General features: G+C 40.0%; 1 protein-coding gene across 2 annotated transcripts in view; it reads right to left on the bottom strand.

The window, feature by feature from the left end:
• The window catches only part of LOC306998422 (structural maintenance of chromosomes protein 6), a 37,192-nt gene extending 13,877 nt beyond the window's left edge, over positions 1–23,315 (bottom strand). For both annotated transcript variants that reach the window (XM_079612484.1, XM_079612485.1), the window contains exons 1-10: positions 23,211–23,315; positions 20,619–20,756; positions 19,490–19,607; positions 15,928–16,033; positions 15,706–15,842; positions 3,020–3,081; positions 2,845–2,925; positions 2,660–2,761; positions 2,413–2,532; positions 1,707–1,805 (exon numbers count right to left, since the gene is read on the bottom strand). In XM_079612484.1, the coding sequence (XP_079468610.1) occupies positions 1,707–1,805; positions 2,413–2,532; positions 2,660–2,761; positions 2,845–2,925; positions 3,020–3,081; positions 15,706–15,842; positions 15,928–16,033; positions 19,490–19,607; positions 20,619–20,747 (954 nt within the window). In that variant the 5' untranslated portion in view covers positions 20,748–20,756; positions 23,211–23,315. The remainder of the gene's footprint in view (positions 1–1,706; positions 1,806–2,412; positions 2,533–2,659; positions 2,762–2,844; positions 2,926–3,019; positions 3,082–15,705; positions 15,843–15,927; positions 16,034–19,489; positions 19,608–20,618; positions 20,757–23,210) is intronic.
• Between the last annotated feature and the right edge of the window lie 438 nt (positions 23,316–23,753).

The raw sequence follows: 23,753 nt of genomic DNA, 5'->3' as shown, positions 1-23,753 counted from the left end.
AAAAAGCACAGAAAAAACAGAAGTCATGCCATCATTGTGTTTATAAATTTGCAGCCCGATAGACAAATGTGGTGCTCTCTTCAGAGGCCTTGTGTCAACAAACTAATCTAATTGCAACACTAGATGGAAAGAAATGGCAAAACAGGCTGTTTCAATCTGATTGGCTGGCTTTAAGGGGATAGTTCACCCAAAAATTGTAAACATTTAGTCACCCTCAAGTTGTTCCAAACCTGTATGAGTTCTTGCTGAACACAAAAGAAAATATTTTAAAGAATGTTGGTATCCATACAGTTGATAGACCCAACTGACTTCCATAGTATTTTTTCAGTCAATGTTCATCATCACCATCAACTGTTTGATTACCAACATTTTTAAAATATCTCATACATGAAGAAACTCAAACAGGTTTGGAACAACTTGAGAGTGAGTAAATGATAGAACTTGGGTTAACTATCCCTTTATCCCCTTAAGCGGCACCCCCTCCTTTTTTTATATAGAAATGAAAATGCACATTCTGAACTTAAATGGTTGTAATTCAAGAATGCTTTGGAATATAGATGTAAGATTGGTCTTGTTTTAAAGAAGACATTTGGCAGATTTTTAAGTTAAATAAATTAAGAAAGTTAAACAGAAAAAAAGTTATAGAAGTTTTATGAAAATGTACAATGTTCATTTTTTTTAATTATTCATATTTTATCTAAAATATATATTTTCAAAACCTGGTGGACTCTAAAAATGCAAAAAATATGAACAAGTTGTGTTTCTAATTTTACGTTGATTTCTCAAAAAATAAGCTTTCGGTGAGATTTTGTTTGGGCGCAGTACCAAACTTTTTCACTAGTTGATATTACTGCCCATATAAGGGCGCCTCCATTTCCATATGTTGTTTGAGTGATCTGAACCATTATTTTTACAATTTTCATACAATTGATGAAGTAGACATCCTATTCAGAAGTAGCATTGGAAGTTTGGCAGATTTTGAAATGAATTCAACCTCTAAGAAACACAAAAAGAACACGTATGTGCATTATAACTCGATGCCACATCACAAATGGTGAATCTATTATTTTTTTCTTTATATTAAAAACATATTCTTTTTTTCTAAAATAATTAAATGGATGCTATCTTTTGAACTCTTGGCATGAAAACAATATGAGGTTTCTACCATTCTTTCATGATTTTTCATGTTCATCACTATTTCAAAATAAAGGTCTGAACACGCCTTAGGAGTATGAAAATATTCTTGTTGCAAATTGATAAATTACGGCTCTTCTGTAATGTATTTTGAATCAGTCACCAAATATGTAAACTAGAGATCGTAAGCTTTCAAATTATACATAGTTTGTCAAGATTAGTTTAGGTTTAGGATATTACTGATTTAAATATGTAATGGATGATGCCAATATAAGGGGTTAAGCTATTTTTAGCACTTCTGGGCGTTAGCAGCATCACATTTTGAATGTTATACAGACTTTTGTGTTTGATGCACTTTGCTTTGTCAATGTAAATATTTTTTTACCATGACAGTAAAGCCACTTGAATCTGAGTTTTTATTGTGAAAATAAAAATAGCAAGTCATGGCTTTACATGTCATTCTAGCCAAAAAACGCCTACTTAAAAGCTTAAATATGGACCAGGCTGTATCCTGTAATCAAATGGCACTAGAGGATACTGGACAACAGCAACTGAAGATAATATTCAATCACCTCCCACTCTTCCACTTTCTTGTCATATTTGACGGTGGATTTCTCTTCAGCTGCGATTCGTTCTCTCATGGGCTTCACCTCCTGCTCCATCTCTGCCACCTGATGTACACAGACATACATTTCAGTATGAGATGACAATGACAGCAAAAGCAACTCACAATCTTCAGTTCTATGAGATATTTAAAGAGCTTTTAACATTTTCAACTTTCTTTAGTGTGTAATGTTGCTGTTTGAGGATGAAAAAGCTACAAAGCACAGTCACTTCAAAGGGAGTTATTCTGTGTATCAGTGCGCACTGTTTCTGAACTCCCTGAAACACCTCTATTATAGTCTTGTAGTTTTCTTTTGAGAACGTGCACGTCACAATATTCCTCAATTAAATAATTCCCACTCAAGGCATATGCAAAATAAAGGGGTGAGGCTTGGTTGAGTTGTGTTAATAGTGTGTTGAAACTTTCGGTTATGGTTTTCATTAAAATGAACCATTCGTTTGTGAATCAGACTACACTGATCATGCTGTGTGTTTGTTGCTGTGTGCAACTTAATTGAAATGGGATATTAAAAGTACAAAAACCGCTTTACACCGTAAGAAAATGACAAAGCCATTACAAATATAATACGATTGATAAATCGATCAAATCTGGTTTGGAATTTAGATTCGATCCGTGCAGTCAGAGCTCATGTTGTGCTGGTGGTGATTCCTGACCAGAGCCCAGGCCATCTGATTCTTCAGCTCATCCAACTTCTGCTGCATCTCATCGAGTGAAGCCAGGTTTTTATAGCGCTCTTCTTTCTCGTGGAACTTTCTCTTTAGTTCTTGCAGAGTCTGCGTGAGAGGAAAGGGTGTGTCAGAAATAAACTATGCAGTCTTAGTTTAGCAATCCAAATCACATATTGTTTTCCAAAGCTGCTCCACCCAAGGCATAGAAAGGTGTGATTATTTTAGCACTCACCTCCCTGTGTTTCTCCACTGTATTATGGGTCATGGTCTTGGTCTTCATGATGTAGCTGTAATCTTCCTTCATCTGATCAAGCTGAGTAGCTTTCATGAAAAACTACAACATAAAAATACACATTTAACACAATGCATTTGTCTTAAGGGAAGCAAATGCACACGTACACAACCATTAAGACTCACTTTGTATTTGTCCCCCTCTCCTTTGGAGTGGAGAAAGTGTTTACTCATTTCCTGGGTAAGGATAGAGACCGGATTGTCCACCTGAGGACGGAAGAACCAAACAGATTCATCAAAACAGGTTACTTAAATAGTTTTGAGCAAGCATTTTGAAAACTGAGAAGATCTTGAGCAATACCTGGATGTTAAAGTGATCCAAAATGAAGATCAGTTCTTCCTTTTTGGATGACACTAGGTGACCTAATTATAGAGGGAGACAAATAATAAATCAAATAGTCAGACTTTTGTGCTGATTTATCAGTCATGTGGTTAGAAGCTAAGCAAATCGGGCAGATGCAAACACGTACAGGTTGTGTGACCCTTGCCCTCAAAACCCATGAACAAAACTATGCAAGGTAAAATAAATATGAACCAGACTACAACAAAACACAGGTTGACTAAAGAGTATAAACATGGTTCATACTAACCAACCAGTGTGTTTTCTGCAGTGAATTACTAAGCATGAAACTATTGAATTTGGTATGATTAAATATGAAGTACCAACGTAGCACTGAAATTGTCAATCTAAACCAGTGGAGCACCACAGACGCCACATATGTTCGATTACACATCAGGAAAGAATTAGATCCTGGCTTTAATTACGAGCGCTTCAGCAAATCTTCACTTGCCTTTGTCACGACAGCACAGACGTTAAAAGTTCAGGGCTCCTTTGTTTGGAGGAAAAAAAAATGTATTCTGAGATTTTTAAAAATAAAATTCCTTCAAAAATAAAAAGCTTCAGGTTTGCTGTGCTTGCTTGTAGAGCTACACAATCTGACCAAAAATGTTGTAATTATATATCAACACAGGGCTCCAGACTAACATTTGAGAACAATGAGCACTAAGCTCTACAGATGGTGGCGCCAGCACCTGATTTGGTAGCGCTAAGGGGGATTGTTGATCAAAAAGGCAATTTAAACATAAAAATAATATTATTAGTAACGGCATATAAAACTGTAGATACTAAAAATATTACATGTTTATTTCTTGGAAAAGCACATTTGAACAGTAAAGCACTAAGCTTGAGTTGAGATGCAGATACAATTCACTTTTAAAGCAACACCAAAGCACTTTTCCTCTTCGGTCCCCTTATAGGATGGAAGCGGAATTGTCCATTACCGCTGTCGTAAATAATTTAGCCTACTGCAGCCTACCGTCGCTAGCCTGGCTCCACCCTCCTATGTACTTCTGCACAATTTTCATTTTCCTTCAGTACTACGTCTGGGTTTGAGGTATATTCATGGATTTTCTCCAGTCAATTTTTTACCGGTCCAATCAGTGAACAGAGGGAGTGGCTGAGAACGATGACGTTGAGGTCGTGTGCTATTGGTTATGGCAGATCCAGAGTGGCTCTGGGCAGATCCAATAGTTTTAAACTTCAACAGAGTACCCGCCTACAAGGAAGTTAACGCTTGTCAATGGAGAGCGGCCAGACTCTCTGTACAAGTGAAATGTATGAGAGTCTGGTAGGACCAGGATATACTGTCGCACGCACGCTCGCTGTTTATCCAGCACCGGCTTTGGAATGAACGATGTCCACAGACAAGGTAGAATATGTTGCATGATTTTATGAAAGTATGATGTATTGCGACATCAGAAATGAGCCTTGCTATCGGCTATTGTAACGCTTGCCGTAAAGCAGGTCAAATTTGTAGTTCTCTTTCTAACATTCGTTCAGTATCTCACTATGGGAACGCCTCTGGGCGTGACCGATCGCGGAAGCACCAATTACACCACGTCTGCCAAATATGGCAGACCAATCGCTGCAGCGATCAGGGAGTCCCTCTCCCTGTATATAAACCGCAGGTACCTGCCGTTTCGTCATTCTCGCTCTCTTCCCCGTGGAAGATTTCGGAAGCTGTCCTCAGCAGACTTTGGGAACTATTTACTTAACAGTTTTCAGACGGAGCCGGCAGGTAACGTCACAAACGCAATACTTTCCTGAAGTGGTTGAGTGACTTCGTCACTTAAGAGTGCGATAACTAACGTGTCAAGACGAGTTTTCCTGCTCTTAAGTTTTTCTATCCCTTTTCCAAGTTTTTCTGGGCGCTTACCACGCACCAAAAAAAATAAGTAAAATAAGATAGCTCTCTATTCGCGACACAGCTCCGTACCAGTTATCACGTTGTGTGAAAGCTTACCGTACGAAGAGAGTGCAGGCCCATCATCATGGCCACCGCGATAGAACCGGAGAGTCCCGGAGGAAAAGGTCGTCCTCCGCATCCGTGTGCTTGTGGAATGTGGATTTCTGCTAAGGATACACACGGCCTCTGCATCTCCTGTCTGGGCGCTAAACACGCTCAGGCCGCGCTGTCCAACCCCGAGGGCTGCCCGCACTGTGCTACGTTCTCGTCTAAGACCCGAGAAAGGAGACTCCGCGTGGCTATAGCTGGAAAAGCGGACCCATGCCTCTCTGCCCAACCCAGAGAGGAGCCCATGGATTGTCCTCAGGCCACCTGCTCATGGGCAGATATGATGGAGAAGGTATCACCCGTCCTTCCCCCGCTGTTCGATCCGTTAGCGAGAGAGGAAGATGACGATGATGAGGTGTTGTCGAACATACTCGAGGACGAGGATGACGACGACGAAGATGCCATTCTTCCCCCGAACCAGTCCCGACCGCCGAGCGCACAGGATGAGAGTTCACCCTCCCCTGTACAGGTGGACACGGATCTAATCGAGGTCTGTCGCAGGGCCGCGACTAGATTATCGATTGACTGGCCATCCCAACAGGCAGGTCAAGGGGCTGAAAGAGACCTGTATGATGGAAAGAGACTTCCGTCACGTCTCCCGCCAGCGAGGCAGTTTATTCCGGCCGTCCCGGCCTGTGTGGCTGAAATGAAAACGTTTTGGGATAAGCCTTTTTCACATCGAGTGCCCGTCAAGGGTTTCTCAAGGCTTGATGTTCAGGGGATGGAGGATCTAGGGATGGCGGATCCTCCCCCTGTGGAAACAGCGGTGGCAAATCACCTGCACCCTGGCCGCAGAGCAGCGCTCTCTTCAACCGGAGCCTCGCTGCCAGGGAAAACAGAGCGCTTCGCCGCCTCTGTTTTCCAAAAGATCTACAAATCAACGGCTCTGTCAGTTCGCGCTTTGAACGCGACGTCCCTCCTTACAGCCTATCAAGCGGAGCTATTAGAGGAGATGGGTCGTCAGCTGGACTCCGGATCTCCCAACCCAGTGCTCTGGGAGGAGATATGCGTCATCGCAGATTTGAACCTGCGCACGTCACGCGGAGCAGTTCAAAGCTGCGGACGGAGTATGGGCTTAGCAGTCGTGGGAGAAAGATCTCTGTGGCTGGGTTTGTCTGGACTCTCTGACAAAGAGAAAGCAGAGTTTTTGGATGCCCCGATAGATCCAAAGGCTATGTTTGGCTCCACGGTAACTGCGATGCGGCAGCAGTGCGATCTGCGAAAGAGAGAGGGGGAAGCTTTCCAGGCCTGTCTCCCCAGAAAGCCGGCGGCTCTGCCTTATCACCCGAGCCGGCCGAATTTCAGACCCTCAGGGAGAGGGGGGCACTCAGATTATCAGTCTTCCCGCCCCGCTCCGCCACAACCGCCGAACAACACGGCCCCACAGTCAAAGCCCGGTTTTGTGAGGCCAAAACAGTCTTTCGCGGCCGCAGCAGCAAGACACCGACCGGCCGCCCCCCAGGGGAATAAGAAGAGGCGGTCGACCTGATACGTCAGTTCGGCAGCAGGAAGGGTTGGTAGACAGCACCCTGGGTTTCTCTGTCCCATCCCTTCAGAACGATTCCTCTCTCCCTCCCGCGGGGAAGAGGAGAAGGAATTCAGAGGTAAATTGTGTTCGTGTGGACAGTTCAGAGTCCAATGTGTGCGGGAATGTGGCCAATGTTCTGCTAGTGCCCCTCAAGAGATCGTTTCCCCCTCCACGTTCGAGGTCCGTTACGAGGGAGGAAGATCTAACGTTCACAAACATCCCCTCAAAAATAAAATTTTCTCTGACGCATCCAGGTCAAGGACCGAGGGCGCAGTGTGTGATAAGAAAAGAAAAAGATCACAGAAAATTAAAACAATCACAAACACAGACCGACATAACTCCTTCACTGGAGCGGTCTCCCCCCCCCCTTTGCCGCTAGAGGGTGCTGCTGCACCTCTAGTGAGCGAGGATGGGAAGGGCCCACTCGCTGCTCAGGCAGTGAACTGGCGCGCATGCGCAGTTCATCCCTGGGTATTAACCACTGTAGAGAGGGGATACAGGCTTCAATTCGCTGTAAAACCTCCTCTGTTCAATGGAGTGGTTATTTCAGTGGCCAAAGGGGAAGCAGCTCTGGTTTTAGAGGAAGAAATAGCCTCTTTAATAAGAAAGAAAGTGATAAGAGTGATTCCAACGGAAGAAAGCCAGAAGGGCTTCTACTCCCGTTATTTTGTGATTCCCAAGAGAGGGGGAGGTCTCCGTCCCATTCTGGATTTACGGGTCCTCAACAGACACCTCAGAAAATACAATTTCAAAATGCTGTCTGTCAAAACATTGTGTCAAAATATTCGGCAAGGAGACTGGTTCACCTCAGTGGATCTCCAGGACGCATATTTTCACATAGATATTTTTCCTGCGCACAGGAAATATCTGAGGTTCGCCTATCAAGGCACAGCATACGAGTATACGAGAATACCATTTGGCCTCGCTTTAGCACCTCGAGTATTCAGCAAGTGTGTGGAAGGAGCCCTGACTCCGTTAAGGAGATCAGGGGGTCAGGATTTCATCATATCTGGACGATCTGCTCATCTGCGCGCCGCTCCGACGGCAGGCAGAGAGCGACACTCACACACTAGTGACGCATATGGAGAGATTAGGTTTCAGAATAAACCAAACGAAGAGTTGTCCATCTCCGTCCCAGGAAGTAGTATACCTGGGCCTCAGGTTAAACTCGGTGACGTTTCGAGCCTTCCTATCAGAGGAACGCATCAAGACGTTTCACAGCTGCCTCTCCCTTTTTCAACGAGGGAGATCAGTCTTTTTCAGAATGTGTCTTCGGCTTCTAGGACTGATGGCCTCAACTGTATCAGTGGTTCCCCTAGGACTGTTGCGAATGAGGGATTTTCAGAACTGGACAGCGTCACAGGGCATTCGCCCCAGGAGCCGCCTCAGCCGCAGAGTGCGCGTCTCACCAGAATGCACGAACGCGCTATATCATTGGAGGGCCCCGTCTTTCCTCGGGACAGGATGCCCTCTGGGTCCTATCGTACTAAGAAAAGTGGTGACGACGGACGCATCTCTCACAGGCTGGGGCGCAGTGCTCAAGGGCAGAACAGTGAGAGGAGTTTGGTCTCCCACACTGAGAGAGAAGCACATAAATTTTCTAGAGCTACTGACAGTGTTTCTAGCTCTGAGACATTTTGTGCAATTTCTCAAGAATCATCATGTATTGGTCAGGACAGACAATACAACGGCGATAGCCTACATAAATCGTCAGGGAGGAGTGCGTTCTCACGCGCTTCACATGGTAGCGAAGAGACTGATTATGTGGAGCAGCAGGGCCTTCCTGTCATTACGCGCGACGCATGTCCCGGGAATAATGAACAGGGGAGCGGATCTACTGTCCAGAGGAAATCCCCTGTACGGGGAGTGGAGACTCCACCCCCAGGTGATCCTCATGTTGTGGCAGAGATTCGGCCAAGCTGCCGTAAATCTCTACGCATCGCACGAAGACGCACAATGTCCCCTGTTCTTTTCTCTGGTCGGCGACGATGCACCATTGGGTGTGGATGCTCTAGCCCACGAGTGGCCAAACGAGTTACTGTATGCGTTCCCTCCGTTGAGCTTGATCGAGCCGACACTGCGGAGGGTTCGAGAACGCAGACATGTGATGATTCTGATCGCGCCATACTGGCCGGGGAGACTGTGGGTGGCGGAGATTGCGCAACTGCTCTACGACCAACCTTGGCCGTTACCAGCGCGCAGGGATCTCCTCTCACAAGCACGGGGGGAAATATTCCATCCTTCCCCTCAGAAGCTAGCACTCTGGGCCTGGCCCGTGAGAGGATGAATCTGAGCACAGCCGGGTTACCTCCGAATGTTATTGAAACGATTCAGAACGCGAGAGCTGCCTCGACTCGTTCTCTATATAATCTCAAATGGAGAGTGTTTGAAGAATGGTGCGCAGACAGGAACATTGTTCCATTCTTGTGCTCTGTTTCGGACGTGCTGTGTTTCCTTCAGGACCTCCTGGACAAAGGCAGAGCTTTTTCCACGGTTAAGGTTTACCTGTCCGCTATATCGGCGCGTCATGTGGGTATTGATTCGGGTACTATTGGCCAACACCCTCTAGTCTGTCGATTTATGAGAGGTGCACGTAGGCTACATCCAGTATCAAAACCGCTGGTTCCGCCATGGGATTTGTCTGTGATTCTGAATGCGCTCTGTGGTGGAAATTTTAATCCTAGATGTGTTTCATTTACTTTAGATGTGTTTATTTTACTTTAGATGTGTTTCTTTTACTCTAGATGTGTTTCATTTACTTTAGATGTGTTTATTTTACTTTAGATGTGTTTCTTTTACTCTAGATGTGTTTATTTTACTTTAGATGTGTTTATTTTACTTTAGATGTGGTTATTTTACTTTGGATGTGTTTTTGAATATATACGACTTGTATTAACGTTGAACTTTCATTTACTCATAAGCATTTAAAAGAATATAATCAAAGGCACATTATTAAAGATATAAAACTAAGTTTTTATAAATGTATGAGTTAGAATAAGCTTGCAGGAACAATATGTTCTAAGAAGAACTAAGTAGCAAGTGACTTTTGTACTCCAAGTGTGAAGAAAATATGTGTGTGCGCAGCTTTGTTCGAACTAAAGATAGGCAATAGGTGTGAAAAGAGCAACTCTGAGAGAGGGGTTTTTTTGGGCAGACAAGGCATTGTTCTGTTCAGATAGAATTTATGATTAGACGAGATCTTGAACACGGACGTATACAGACGTTTCCTTTTAAGGTAAACGAGACAAATCTTTATGACAAATGCAACCCACTCAGGATATGTTGGGGGTATATAACCTTGGCGAAAGGGACTAGCCTTCGCCTTCTCATGTCAGATGCTCTCTGCGTGAGAATGCCATGGGCCTTCTCATATCAGACGTTCTCTGTATGTGAATGCCAATTTCTTGCAAGAAATAAACTTTTGATACTTTGACTTTTCGAAGATTCCACTTGTCTGTTTTTCCTCCTCACTTTTCAAATAGAATATTTTCCACAACAGCTCTCTAATGCCCCGTTCGAGCCCATTGAGGAGATTGCCTTAAAGCTGCTCGCTTTAAAGACGGCTCTGTTACTTGCTCTTACAACAGCAAAAAGGATGAGTGAACTACATGCTTTATCAGTTCACCCTTCATGTATGAAGTTTGCTCCGGGGGGTCAAAGGGTTAATTTTAGAACTAACCCGGCTTTCGTGCCCAAAGTATATAATCACGCGGATTCTATAAGAGCAGTGGACTTGCCAGCCTTTCATCCGCCTCCTTTTTCTTCTCCAGAGGAGGAGAGATTACACTGTTTATGTCCGGTTCGTACACTGTTTATGTATGTACAGAGAACCCGCATAGTGCGTAAGAGCAACCAGCTGTTTGTCTCGTGGGCGGACTCTTACAAGGGAAAACCTATCTCCCGTCAACGCCTTTCCCACTGGGTGGTAGAGGCTATCATGTTATGTTACAAGAGCATGAATATAGAGCCCCCTGTAGGACTGCGAGCGCATTCGACTAGGGGGGTGGCTACATCCTGGGCTCTATTTAGAGGCATTTCTATTCAAGAAATTTGCGCGGCAGCCAGCTGGTCCTCTCCGCACACATTTATTCGCTTTTATAGACTGGATGTTACAGAACCTTCTCTGGCCCACTCAGTTCTGGGAGTGTGCAGTCAGGTGGTATAAGGTGGTTTTTAATAAAGGGGGCGTTTTCCTCATAGTCGGTTTATTTACCGTCTGAGACAGTGATTCAGTTACTAGCTACTTATATCCCCTCTTCTTCAGTCTGCTTCGTCAGCATATCGGCAATACGGGAGTTGTCTATATCCCATAGTGAGATACCGAACGAATGTTAGAAAGAGAACGATAGGTTACTGACGTAACCCCGGTTCTCTGATAACATGAAGTGAGGTATCTCACAACATTGCCCTCCTTGCCTTTTCGCACGGAGAAGAGATATGCGGAGAATGACGAAACGGCAGGTACCTGCGGTTTATATACAGGGAGAGGGACTCCCTGATCGCTGCAGCGATTGGTCTGCCATATTTGGCAGACGTGGTGTAATTGGTGCTTCCGCGATCGGTCACGCCCAGAGGCGTTCCCATAGTGAGATACCTCACTTCATGTTATCAGAGAACCGGGGTTACGTCAGTAACCTATCGTTTTCTTATGTCTCATTCGAACTACAGAAACGCTACCCGATCTGGCAAACTTGCATAGTGTGGTTATAGCAGATAGAGGGCCGCAAAGCAAATGCAGAAGTGCCTTTTACCCTGTAATGACTTGATGAAGCACTGAAACTATTTTGGAAACATTATTTTAAGGTACAAAATAATCTTTAGTGTTGCTTTAACAACAACCTAAGTTTTATAGGGAAATTTTTTATATTCTACTCTTATTAAATGTACCATTGTTCTTCTATAGAATCATACTGAACTGACCGACATCCTCATTGATTTCTTGACGATTCGATTTTTTATAATAGGGAATTCACAATATCTAAACATCAATTTAAAAGCAAAGCGTGTGGAAAAACACTATTTTAGGGAGTGGAAATGGCTAATAAGCCAATAAGTGCTCCTCTGCCACCATCTACTGCTTATAGTGGTGATTTCTTACTTTTAATTTTTTTTAAAAATAAAAACGTTCGTTTGGCACGTGTTAGTTTTCCTACATCTTTAAACTTTTAGTTTTACAAATGGGGACAATCTTTGATAGATGAACAAATAATGTTTTTGGTCATCACATTAAAAAAATACATTTAGACTGGATTATATTTAGAGCTTTGAAATGCTGTAAAAAGTATACAGCACTGGAAAGTCCTTGAAAAGTGCTCAAATATCACTCTCAAAAGGTTGTACGAACCCTGAAATAAATAACGTAAAAACATTTGACCATTTCTGCCACAATACCATGGTTACAGTTAGCGTAACTACATTAACTCCATGGTGAATGTTGCTGATTTGTGGACTGAAAAGCCTAACTTCTTAGGTCACGGCACAATTTGTCACCTGGTTTCCATGTCAGCGCTGTTTGTTCTAAAATTTATGAAAAAAGGACAACAGAGAATATGCTGAAAACACAGACTCAGCCATAATGGCAATTTTGGTTTTATTTTGATTTCAGCACTACTCATCCCGGGTTTAAACCAAACGGCAACCTCCCTGTCTCTCTCTTGAAACCAACATGGAAGTGAATTAAACGGCAATTCATCGACTGGCCGCTTGAGGCTGGCTGCAGAAGTGAGTCAAATCTGTATCTCCCGCATGTTAAAATGCCCAACTTTACAGCAGAAAAAAACATGTTTACAGCCTGGTTCTCTATGTGGCTTTGGTCTATACAGCTAATTTTGCCCTTCATAACAACTGTGAAGGGGGTGAATTTTTTTATAACTCACCTTTTTAGTTGATTAATATTTAAAGTTCTGCTAAATTAAGGGTGTGTCCACTTTTGAGTGACAGGTGGATTACCGATGATGTCAATGCTAGCCGGTTAGCCGTCACTTCACCTCAGCAAATTCCAGCTGCTGAACTTGCTATCTCTACCGTGTTTGTGCTTTTTTCGGGATTATTTCATATAATTTAATACACCCATTACTTCGCCCACGCCTTTGGATTCCACCGTTGTCATCGAGTATCGTTCGAGAGAACAACCAGCGCTGTATTTCAGTTGTTTATGCGTGATATTCCCATGGGCCACGCCCCCTTGCCCCAGGTGTTTAAACCTCCCCTAAGTATTATAATTAGGGATGGGTATCGATTCAGATGTTCCGATTCGATTTCAATTCGCAAGCTCTCAATTCGATTCAATTTCGATTCTCGATTCCACTCAATGAATATACTGTAGATTTAACACAAAACCTATATTTATAAAAAAGAACAGTGAACATAAGTTTACGAGTGGTTAATTAATAAAAAGAAATTAAGAGCCAGTATATTAAACTCTTATTATTTTAGGTACACTTGGGTACATTAAAACAGCATATATCAAATGCATACAATGAATAGACAGGATTTTGATGCAAGATGAAAAATTGATTATTGAAAAAGTCAGAACAGTCTCATGCCTTGATCAAACAGGATCAGGTTATTTTATGTTTAAGATAAAACAAATATAAAATCTCACTGCATTAGAATAACATGGAGGCTGCAAGCCTATGAAGTGTAGGAAAACTAATACTGGCTTTTGGGTGATATATAAATAAATATGGGGGAAAAAAATCGATTCATAGCCTTTGAGAATCGATATTGAATTAACCACAATTTAAAAAACTATTAATCGAAAAATTGTTTTTTTAGTTATAATATGAAAGGTTCCAATTTACAGCGGCAATGCGATTATGCGCATCCCGTGCGCCGAATGATGCACTTGAAGCAACTCGAAGTCACAGCGTGCAGCGCTTCACATTGAAAAGTGTTAGCAGAGTACAGACAACACACGAAATACTGTTTCACAACTACCAGTCTCTCTGACTGTCACACTTTATTTAAAAGCACAAAGCGAAGAGATATTTGATGCTTACTGTATTATATCTATGCAACAGTTTATTTAGCCTTTTCTTTTAACAGTTTTACATTTCAGTTACAGTGCGCATGAAGAACAATTCATAGTGCTCTCTACTCCAGTGCTGTAATCCAACAGAACCAACGCAATAAACTCCAGTAACAGTAAGATAAAGTAATTTTATGCAAACCATATACCTTTATCTACAAATAAAGTATAATAATGTGAACATTGATCTTGGAGAGTGTCATCGTGTTACTCGTAACCGAACGCGACGCGCTGTTTGAATTGTGAATGGAGAATGACTGAGGAGAGATGAGTTTTCATTAACTTTAACTTAACGACTTCAATATTATTTTTTACCTCACATTATGCTATCGAATGACTTTAGAAGTCTTGGAATATAGTGCACGAAAACTTTATGGTGCTTTACAATGTTTTTTATGCCTTTAGTGGGGCTTAACAATAACACAATAGTATGCACAATATCGGACGGACCTCACTGAGAAGCTGCAGCTGTGGCGGGAGGATTTTTGGTGTGGCGGCCCACCACGGCTGAATGAATGTAGCGGAAACACTGCTAACGATACTTTTTTCGATACCAATTTTATGAAATCTATTTTAACAAGATTACATAACATATTACCTCAGAAAAACTTTTATTTTTTATTTATTTAGTTTTATTTTTTCAGTTTGACTCATGCTCCTTAGCCAGTGCACAAAGGAATAAAAAATGTTTTATAAAGCGCTCATGCTCACCAAAGCTGAATTTTTGAATAAAAAAATACAGTAAAACTTTAGTAATATTGTGAAATAGTATTACAATTTAAAATCGTATCTAATATATTTCAAAATGTAATTTATTCCTGTGATGTCAAAGCTGAATGTTAAAAATCATTACTTCAGTGTCACATGACCCTTCAGAATATGAAAACAGTTTGCTGCTTAATATTTTGGAAACTATGATAATTTTTTTCATGATTCTTTTATGAATAAAAAAATCAAAAGAAAAGCATTTATTTAAAAACGAAATATTTTGTAACATTACACATGTTTTAATGTCACCTTTGATAACTTTAATGCATCCTTACTGAAAAAAAATTCTGACTAACCATTAACCAACACATTTTTGAACGGCAGTGTACATTCAGTAGGTTATTGTTTATTGCAATATAAACACTGTCCGAGTGATCAACAAGATATCTCTTCATTTACCAGTCGAAGACGGAGCAACTTTCTGCTCTTAAGTTTACTCCGTGCACTGTCAAGGTCTTCATCGTGTTTGTCGTGGTACCGGTCTTTGCAGCAATTATTTTACCGCAAATACAGCATCGCGCGCGGTTGGCATCGAGCCTGGAGAAATGTACCCACACTTTTGATCGATTTTTCCACATCTTTAAGGTATTATGTGTGTGTGCTCGCGTCTCATATGAATATGTGCGCGGAGAGTTTGTGTGTGTGTGTGCTCGCGGCTCAGTATGCGTGTCGAGAGTTTGTGCGTGCGCGCGCGTCTCATGAGTGTGCGCGGAGAGTTCCGCGTGTTTCGTGTGAATAGAGTTTGTGTGTATGTGTGCGTGAGCGACTTTATGTGTGTCGTTGTGCATTTCATATGTATTTGTTTGAGCACTGACGTTGACGAGTTAACTCCTTAGGTATCGAAATCTGGAACCGAACAACATGTCATTTTTCGATACTCGATAGTATCGAGGCAATTCGGTCGGTACCTAAAAAGTATCGAGACTCGGTGCACAGCCCTAGCGGTGACTCGAGGCTAAGATGGCGATGGACGGCTCCGCCCACTTTAGGCTTCAAAAATGCTCTTCAGAAACCTACGGGTGACGTCACGGACACTTCGTACATATTTTTTTACAGTCTATAGTTTAAACCCGTTTAAGCACGTATATCAATTGATTACCAATTTCAATTTAATTTGAACTTAGACATGATTAATCAATCACTATTAACCAGACAACAAAAAAAAGTGCCTCTTGAAGAGTAAATTCCTCTGAAATTAAATTCCTCTGAAATTAGTACTAAATTAACATTATCTCACAGCCCTAGATTAAACTACCCAAAGTAAGTGAGTACCCAAAGGTAAAATGTTTTTGTAATTTTAAGTATACCTGTTTTACTTCTTAGTTTATAAGTCCGCAGTCCCTCGCTGGAGATACGAAGATCTACGATGATGGATTCGCCAAAAACTTCTGGTTTATACGCATCACGACCCCTGTTCCTCAGAGTGATGGACACGTCTGCAGAGCTGAACATTAAAGACACAAAACAGCGTGAGAGACTATAAACAGACTGTGACAGCATGCAGAAAAAGCAGGATAGGAGTGCTGTACCTCTCTCCTTCCTTAACAAATCCTTTGAGTGAGGAGCCTCTGTTGGTGGTGTGAGCTTTACCGCCCAGGGCCACAATCAGAGCCGTCAGCACCGCACTTTTCCCACCTAACACACAAATACACATGGAGCCATTAAAAACTTTCCAGCATTGACAATGTAAAACAAGCTTTCACAAAACTCATATGTTGTTTTCTTATTATTACTCTGATGGGTCTATTTAAAAATCTATGATTATGTAATCTCTCTTCACATTTGGTAAAACTGTAGTACACTAAAGATTTTAAATCCCCCTTACCAGACATTACAAATATTAATTTTAGGGCTGTCAACTTTAATGCAATTAACGCAGCATCCATTTTTTTTAGCTTTGGCTAGTGTTATATTATATGATCACGCTCTTCTTTATGCAAATGCTTTTAAACCTTTAAAGCACGACAAGACAAAAGAGAATGCGCTGTCTGTGAATGTCCTGTCTATGTGACACACACACGACACACAGAAAGTTCTCTTTCGCGCTTGAACGAACAATAACACACACACTTATGCCAAAATGTCAGTTTTGTTGAGTGTCTTCATAAGAGCAGTCTTAAATTAGTTAAATAAAGTCTTAAATGAACGTAAAGAGTTGTGAGAGAATGAGACGTGTGTCATGTAGGCTGGTCTTAAAGTGACTGTTCGATAACTGTATTCAATTTCTGTATATGTCCTACCTGTTAAACATTTAATATGGGTTTAGGTGAGGATTGTTTGAAGTTCAATTAAATTAAAAGTTGTTATATTTTTTTTTATTCAATAAATGTTAAAAAATGTATAGCTTTCAATTTCACGGTTATGTTGAATGGCTATAATTAATGTTTAAAATTGGGGGGAAAAAAATCATTTTCATGAGGCATCAGTAGCTGCATTAGTATCAGTGATACTGGTCTTCATTCATAAAAAAGATACCATTAAACACGTATTTAAAATATACTGTCTTTATGTTGTTTCTACACTAATTTGGAGATTAATTGTGAAATTATTACATTATAAAATATATTTAAAAAAAACTTAGAGTTTGTTAAATTGTGATTAATCGCAGAAAAAAGTTTAGATTAATCTAGTTCATTTTTTAAATCGATTGACAGCACTAGTTTATTTCAAAAAGCTGTCTGCTGCTTAAGGTTCAAACTAGAGCTCTTATAATGAATGCAAGAAACATTCCTGAGAGCCACATTTCACACTTAAAGAGCTGCTGTGTTCCTCAACCAGGGGTCTGTGGCCCTCTAGTGGTCTGGACTGTGTGGTCCCTATTTATCTCGAAATAAAAATTCTGTCATCACTTACTCACCATCAAGTTCTAAACCTGTATGAGTTTCTTTCTTCTGTTGAACACAAAATTAGATGTTTTAAAGAATGTTTCTAATCAAGTAGTTTCTGGACCCCATTGGGAACCATCAACTTTTTGATGCAAATCGTCAGCAAATCGGAATTGGGCATCAAGACCTGCAGTGTAAATGCAGCCTTAGACTGCGCCTGGACGTTACCGAATGGTTAGTGGATACATTTATAATAGTTGTTGTGAAGTTACATTGATTCATATCATCCACTTGCATGTACTGTCATGTTTAACTTTTATACAAGTTGACACAGTTCCATGAGGTCTTTATAAGACAGATTTATAAGACATTTTTTGGTCAAATAGTGTTTTGTGCTCGTCTGTGTAGCCAACGACAGAACAGTTTGCATGCTTTGCTCGAACTTTTACCATTGCAATAAGAACGTGTTACACTGTTGTTGTGGGTGTTCATAATATTTAATCATAATATTGAATAATATTATAATAAGATCCCCTTCCTACATCAGAAGGGGAGCGAAATCTGATTGGCATGCTTGCAGCTTGACATGGCATGCTTGCAGAGAAAGGCTTACCAAAACAAAGTTATTGGGTTGTTACTTTCGTGTTTTCTGGGTTGGTAGATGCACTGGGGACCCGATTATAGCACTTAAACACGGAACAACCTTCACGAGGACGCTGATGCACTGAATCGTAACAGTTATGTCTTAATTTGTGTCAGGACAGAGTTATGTAATAAAAAAAATGAGTTGATACATTTAATACAAATTATGTGTGTCAGCCGCTCCCATTCAACAAAAAACTCCTGTGCGGCCGTCATGAAAGTGCTTGACAAAACATCGTCCCTCAGGGTTTTTAGCTCAAAAATTTGCAGATTTGGAGAAATATTGATAGATTCTCATAGGTTTACGTCAGATTTCTATAGAGAGGAATAATATTTATTGAATTGATACCCAAATGTGCCAATGTAATCATTATGAGCGCTGGATACTCTGATGTACAGTGTTTTCAAAACACACTGGCAGTCTGAGGGCATCCTATACACATTTAGTTCATATGTGGCACACATGAAGAAGAGACATATCATGTGACATTCCAGGAACTCCTTTACATAAACAAAGCTTTCAGAGATCGCTGTTACATGCAGATAAAGATGTTTTGGAGACAATAAACATGATTGCAACGATATATGATTTATCTGTGTTCTTCGAGCCATGTCAGGTATTTTCATAAAAATAGATTATATTTATAATGTAATGCTAATCGATATACACTTTATCATTGTGCAGAATACTATAAAATTATATATTTTCTGTCTGATTTTTTCAATCCGAAGCCAAATCAGATCACAGAAGGTTATTTAAAACACTCGACTTGCATAAGCAAAAACATGGTTTTAATCTCACAAATTGTCGTGTATTGATGGTGTGCTAAGCTAACATGTTACCTAGCCCTAAGATGCACCTGCCACCTAGCTGTGATTTTTATGAAAAACTTCAAATAGAAATGCTTACTGAAATGTTTCTTTTTTTAAAGAAGGGCATTTGATACAGTTTCAAATGTGAAGTGAGAACTTTGATCAAATAAATTAGGGATTGAAACAGCGCGAATAGCCAGTCGTAAGTAATTATAATGAAGATAATCTGGGACTGCAGATGAAAATTAGCCTGTATGGCTAAATCTGGCACATTTACATACACAGGTGTGAATGTGTGCAGGGGAGACTGAGACTCAATGGGGCTCGTTTGCACCACAAAATAGAGACAATAGACTGAATAGATGCTTAAGAAGATGACAATAAACATCAGTTTGCATTTTAGAGTCTAATCAAAATAAAGTCATAGACATGATCTTTAATGTGTTATTTAATTAAATACAGAGTTTTAGACTTAGCATCTTCAGTTTTTAAATATAACATGGTCAGACATGTGGCTTTAGCTGCAGTACATTTCTAGATTGATACAATAAAAATACATTGCTAATAACTTTACAAAATTTTGAAGCAATTTTAAAAACCCTTTCCATTATGACTATAATTAATTTTAAATTTACAATAAACTGCCAAGTGTCAGGTTTCAAATGAGACCATACTTGTGCTTTTAGAGCAAAGGGTTGATGAACTGTATCCGTTTTACTTTGTGTATGCCATTTCTATAGATTTTTCAAAAGTGGGGTTGCTGGCTAACAGGTTAATGCCATTCAAAAAAGAAACACGAAGAACAACTTACTTCCATTGTTTCCCACGACAAAGTTGACGTTTGGACCAAACGCAAAGGGACCAAGCAATGAATGACACATGAAGTTCTTTAGAGAGATACTCTCTATGATGCCCACCTCACCCGTGACCTGAAAACATACATACGCAGATGTGTAAGCAAAGTCTATGCACAATGTGCATACTTACAATAAAAGAGTACAGCCACTAGCACACAGTCTCTTAAAGTACAAGTAGGGTTTTTACAGGTCAAAAGAATATCAGTTCAGTGTTTCCCCTACAATCTATTCTGCAGCGGCGCCGCTGGAAAATCTTCACACGATCAGTAATCACAACATTCACTTCCACACCTAAAAATACTGAGACATGGCGACCGGCGGCGCTGCTAATGCGGTGGCTCTGAATCCACTTGTTGACAAGAAAGGAGGAAAGAGCCACATATGGAAATATTTTCGATTAGGCTAATGTCCCGTTGCCATAAGGGGCCGTTCACATAGCGTGTTTTTTGCGCATGCAAATTCGTTATTTCAAATGTAATAAATAAAAAGAAATAAAAGTGCAGTCAAGTCAAATAAAACTTGTTTTATCTCCTGTATAATTTGGTAACACTACAATAAGACACCATTCATTAACGTTATCTAACATCAACACATTGAGTGAACAATATATTTTTACAACATGAATGAATGTTTGTGAATGTTATTTAATACAAACACTTGATTGTTCATGTTTGTTCACTTCATTTATTGTGCATTAAATAATGTTAACAGATACAATTTTTGTAAATAATCTTTTTCAGGGTTGTGCCGTTTAATTTTTTCCCCTATCAATTTCTACCTTATAGCTGAAATTTAACACAAAAGATAAACATGAATAATCATGTCTAAAATTATAAAAAGAAGGTTTCTGTTTGTGACCAGTTCAAGGTACGTGCTGCAATAATCATGCCTTGAATCTGTTGATATTGGAATGCTATATTTGTATGTCTCAAAATGTCCATTTCAATCCACAAAACTTGCCAGAAGTTACGGTTCAAGGGGTTATTTAAAAAAAAAAAAAATCTAACAATTATACGGCAAGTAACAGCACCGCTGCTGGAAAAACTTCTAGGGCACTCTTGTTGTATGCTGCGAATGTCTTACACTCTGTGATGAATTTGTGCCATCTCCTGAACTGAAGTTGCCCGTTTCCTCGTCCTCCTCCTCGGGTTGAGAAAACCGGCTTCTCTTGTCAGGCGTGCGCCTTGAATTACTGCTCTTCCTCTTCGACATGCTCTTCCTCTACACACATCAAGCATTTATCATTCACAATAAACACAGTCATATACTCCCATATCATGCATCAGAGTTTTGTGTGAATAGACTTTCAGTAGCTTTGTTTCCATCTAAAATTTAACTTCATAAATAACTAGCGTCTTAATGCAATAAACGCAATCATGTGAGAAACTTCTGGAAGATCATAATACCAAATCATTCTGATGACACACTTTGGCTCATGCATTTCAGAAAGATCAAACCAACATTTGAGATGCAGAGCAATGAAACTGATCTGCTGGTTAGTCCAGTTATCCAATCACATCCAAGTTGAGGATTTTTTGAGGCAAAGTTTCATTTTTTTTGTTACACATCGAGAGATTTATTTAGGGGTGTGCGATATAACGAGTGTAAATGATAAAAATGTCTCCACGATCTGCTTCAGAAGAAATATCATAGTACCGTGCCAACATACAGTACAACACGACATACATTCACATCACGTTAACGCAGAGATAGGATTACGCTCACGTGACATTGCAGATATTCACAATCATGAAAGTTTATCATTTGCATTTATTTTAAAGCCTTGCCAGTTAAACTTACCACCCGAAAGACGCACACACTAAAAGCCTGTCAAACTGCTTGTGAGTACTAAACAAAGTTATCTTTCACGTCTTATTGCACTTAAACTGCTCGGGTAAAGACATTTGGTTATGTCTTAAGTGAAGTTAGTGAACGTAAACAGTTGGGAGAAAACCAGATGCGTGTCTGTATATTGGATGAGGTTTTAAAGTGACAGCAGCTTAATGAACCTGCTTCCGCTTGTTATTAATGTTAATCAAACAACAAAAGACAAAGAGAAAATCGCTTACTGCTCGCCACTAAATAACTTAAGACTCAGTAGCTATGTTTCCATCACCCTGCTTTTATGCGCATTTTAAAGTATCGCTTCAGAAACGAGTGATGGAAAAAACAAAAAAAATTTGCAAAAAAGGTTTTACGCTCGCTTGAGGGAGTTTTTGACTTGAGCGAAAAATAGTTAATGCGAATAATGGGAGATGGAAACAAATTTGCCGAAAAAATTCTGATGTAGCGAACATTAAACCCATGTGACTAATCGGCTGTTTCATTTATTGAATTTCATTTATCGAGTTTTATTTACTGTTAGTTTACCAATACCACCGTCATCCGCATGGAAACGCATCTCATTTGCGTGTGTTTTTTTTGTGAACTTTGAAAAGATTCGCTTCACATTTGGATGGAAACCCAGCTACGTGATTTATACAGTGTGAAGAAAACATTTATTCCGTAAATGAGTTTCCATCGTAGTTACTGCGCATGTCTTCTTATCAGATTAAAAAATGCTCTGCCTCAAATAAGCGCATAAGTTTCATAGGCAAATGCGCAACTTGGCATTTTTCTATCCAGCATTTTATTATGCAATATCCCAAAATTCATATAAAAACAGGTGGATGGAAACATGGCTAATGGAGGGACAGATGTCTCTCAGATTTCATTAAAAAGATCTTAACTTGGGTTCCGAAGATGAACAAAATTCTTATGGGTTTTAAACAGCATGAGGTTAAATAAACTCACTGATGATCATGTTTGGGTGAACTAGGCTATCATTTTAAGAATATTTGACCAACAGGCGAGTCCGAACATGTAGGATAGATACAATTTGTATAAGTTCTGATTACAACATGGCAAATTTACAGGTAAAATAGTGTATGTGTAGTGCAGTTTAAATGATGCTTAATGCAGTGATTGCATTATACAGTAGGGCGACAAATAAGGAAAGCTGAAAATGCATAACATGGACTGTGGCATGTTTTGTTATTGGTCTTGTTTTGATTGGACATTAAGCTGGTTTTGGGCTAGTTTTGATTTGTCATTGAGTGGTTCTGGTCATACAGATGAACGTAATCACGATCACTGAAACCAAGACAGTAAAACCACTAAAGGAAATGTGACATAAGTGATGCCATCACGCCGTGCACCACAGAAAACCATTCTCCTTTTTCGTACGTCGTGCCATTTGCAAAAAGTAAAGGAAGGTTGAATCACGAATGATCAGATAAAGAGTAACTTAACACAATCCCACACATAATTATACTAACAGACACTTTGAACTCACAATATAACGTTAAATGTAACGTAAAATCAAATCAAAACATGAAAACGAAACTTGTGACATTGTTAGAGCCAAGTTCGGAAACTTTAATACATCAATCTTACTATGTGAGACTGGCATTTACATCGTTGGTTACGTTTTATAAATAACTAACAGTTATGTCATTCGCTCTCTGCTAAAATGTTAGCGGGCGTGCGAAATACCTTAAAAGTTGAAACCATTCCTCAAAACCACCACAGACTTGACAACAGGATAAGAAGGAACTATATGTGTGTGTTTTTATGGCATTTATTTTAAACACATATAAGTAAATATGTCAAGTGTGTGAAACAGACGAAACATACCAGTAAAGCCTCCTGCTCCTTAGCGCGCGCTTTGAAGCCTGCGTCAGAGTGAGCGATCGATGGCGTCAGACCGCTTCCGGCTTGTGCCCACCAATCAGATAACAGCCAAGCGATTGGTAGATGACGATAATATATATATATATTTAAATGTTTTATAATTTTAATATTATCCGTATAAATTATGTTCAAATGCCCATTCTAAAATCATTTTAAGAGTGATTATTATAATTACCCAACAGAGAGCTCACGTTTTTTAAAAATGTTTTTATTGCATTTAGCAATCGTGTGTTGTATTCATAAAGATTGTTTGCACTGGAACTGGAGCTGACATATAGCAACCTCTTTATCAAACATTAAAAAGACTTTAAAGACTGCTTCTTTAAAACGAGTATTATAGAAAGCATTATTATCATTTGATGATTAAATAACACAACACACAAATCAATGAGAATGCAAGACGTTTGGAATGTCAGATTACTCCATGAGTTGAAAACTAATAATATAATATAATATAATACAATATAATATAATATAATATAATAT

This window comes from Phoxinus phoxinus (genome assembly GCF_949152265.1).
Source record: "Phoxinus phoxinus genome assembly, chromosome: 5".
Taxonomy (NCBI): Eukaryota; Metazoa; Chordata; class Actinopteri; order Cypriniformes; family Leuciscidae; genus Phoxinus; species Phoxinus phoxinus.
Note: the sequence above shows the minus strand (reverse complement) of the source record. Positions and strands in the feature narration are given on the sequence as shown.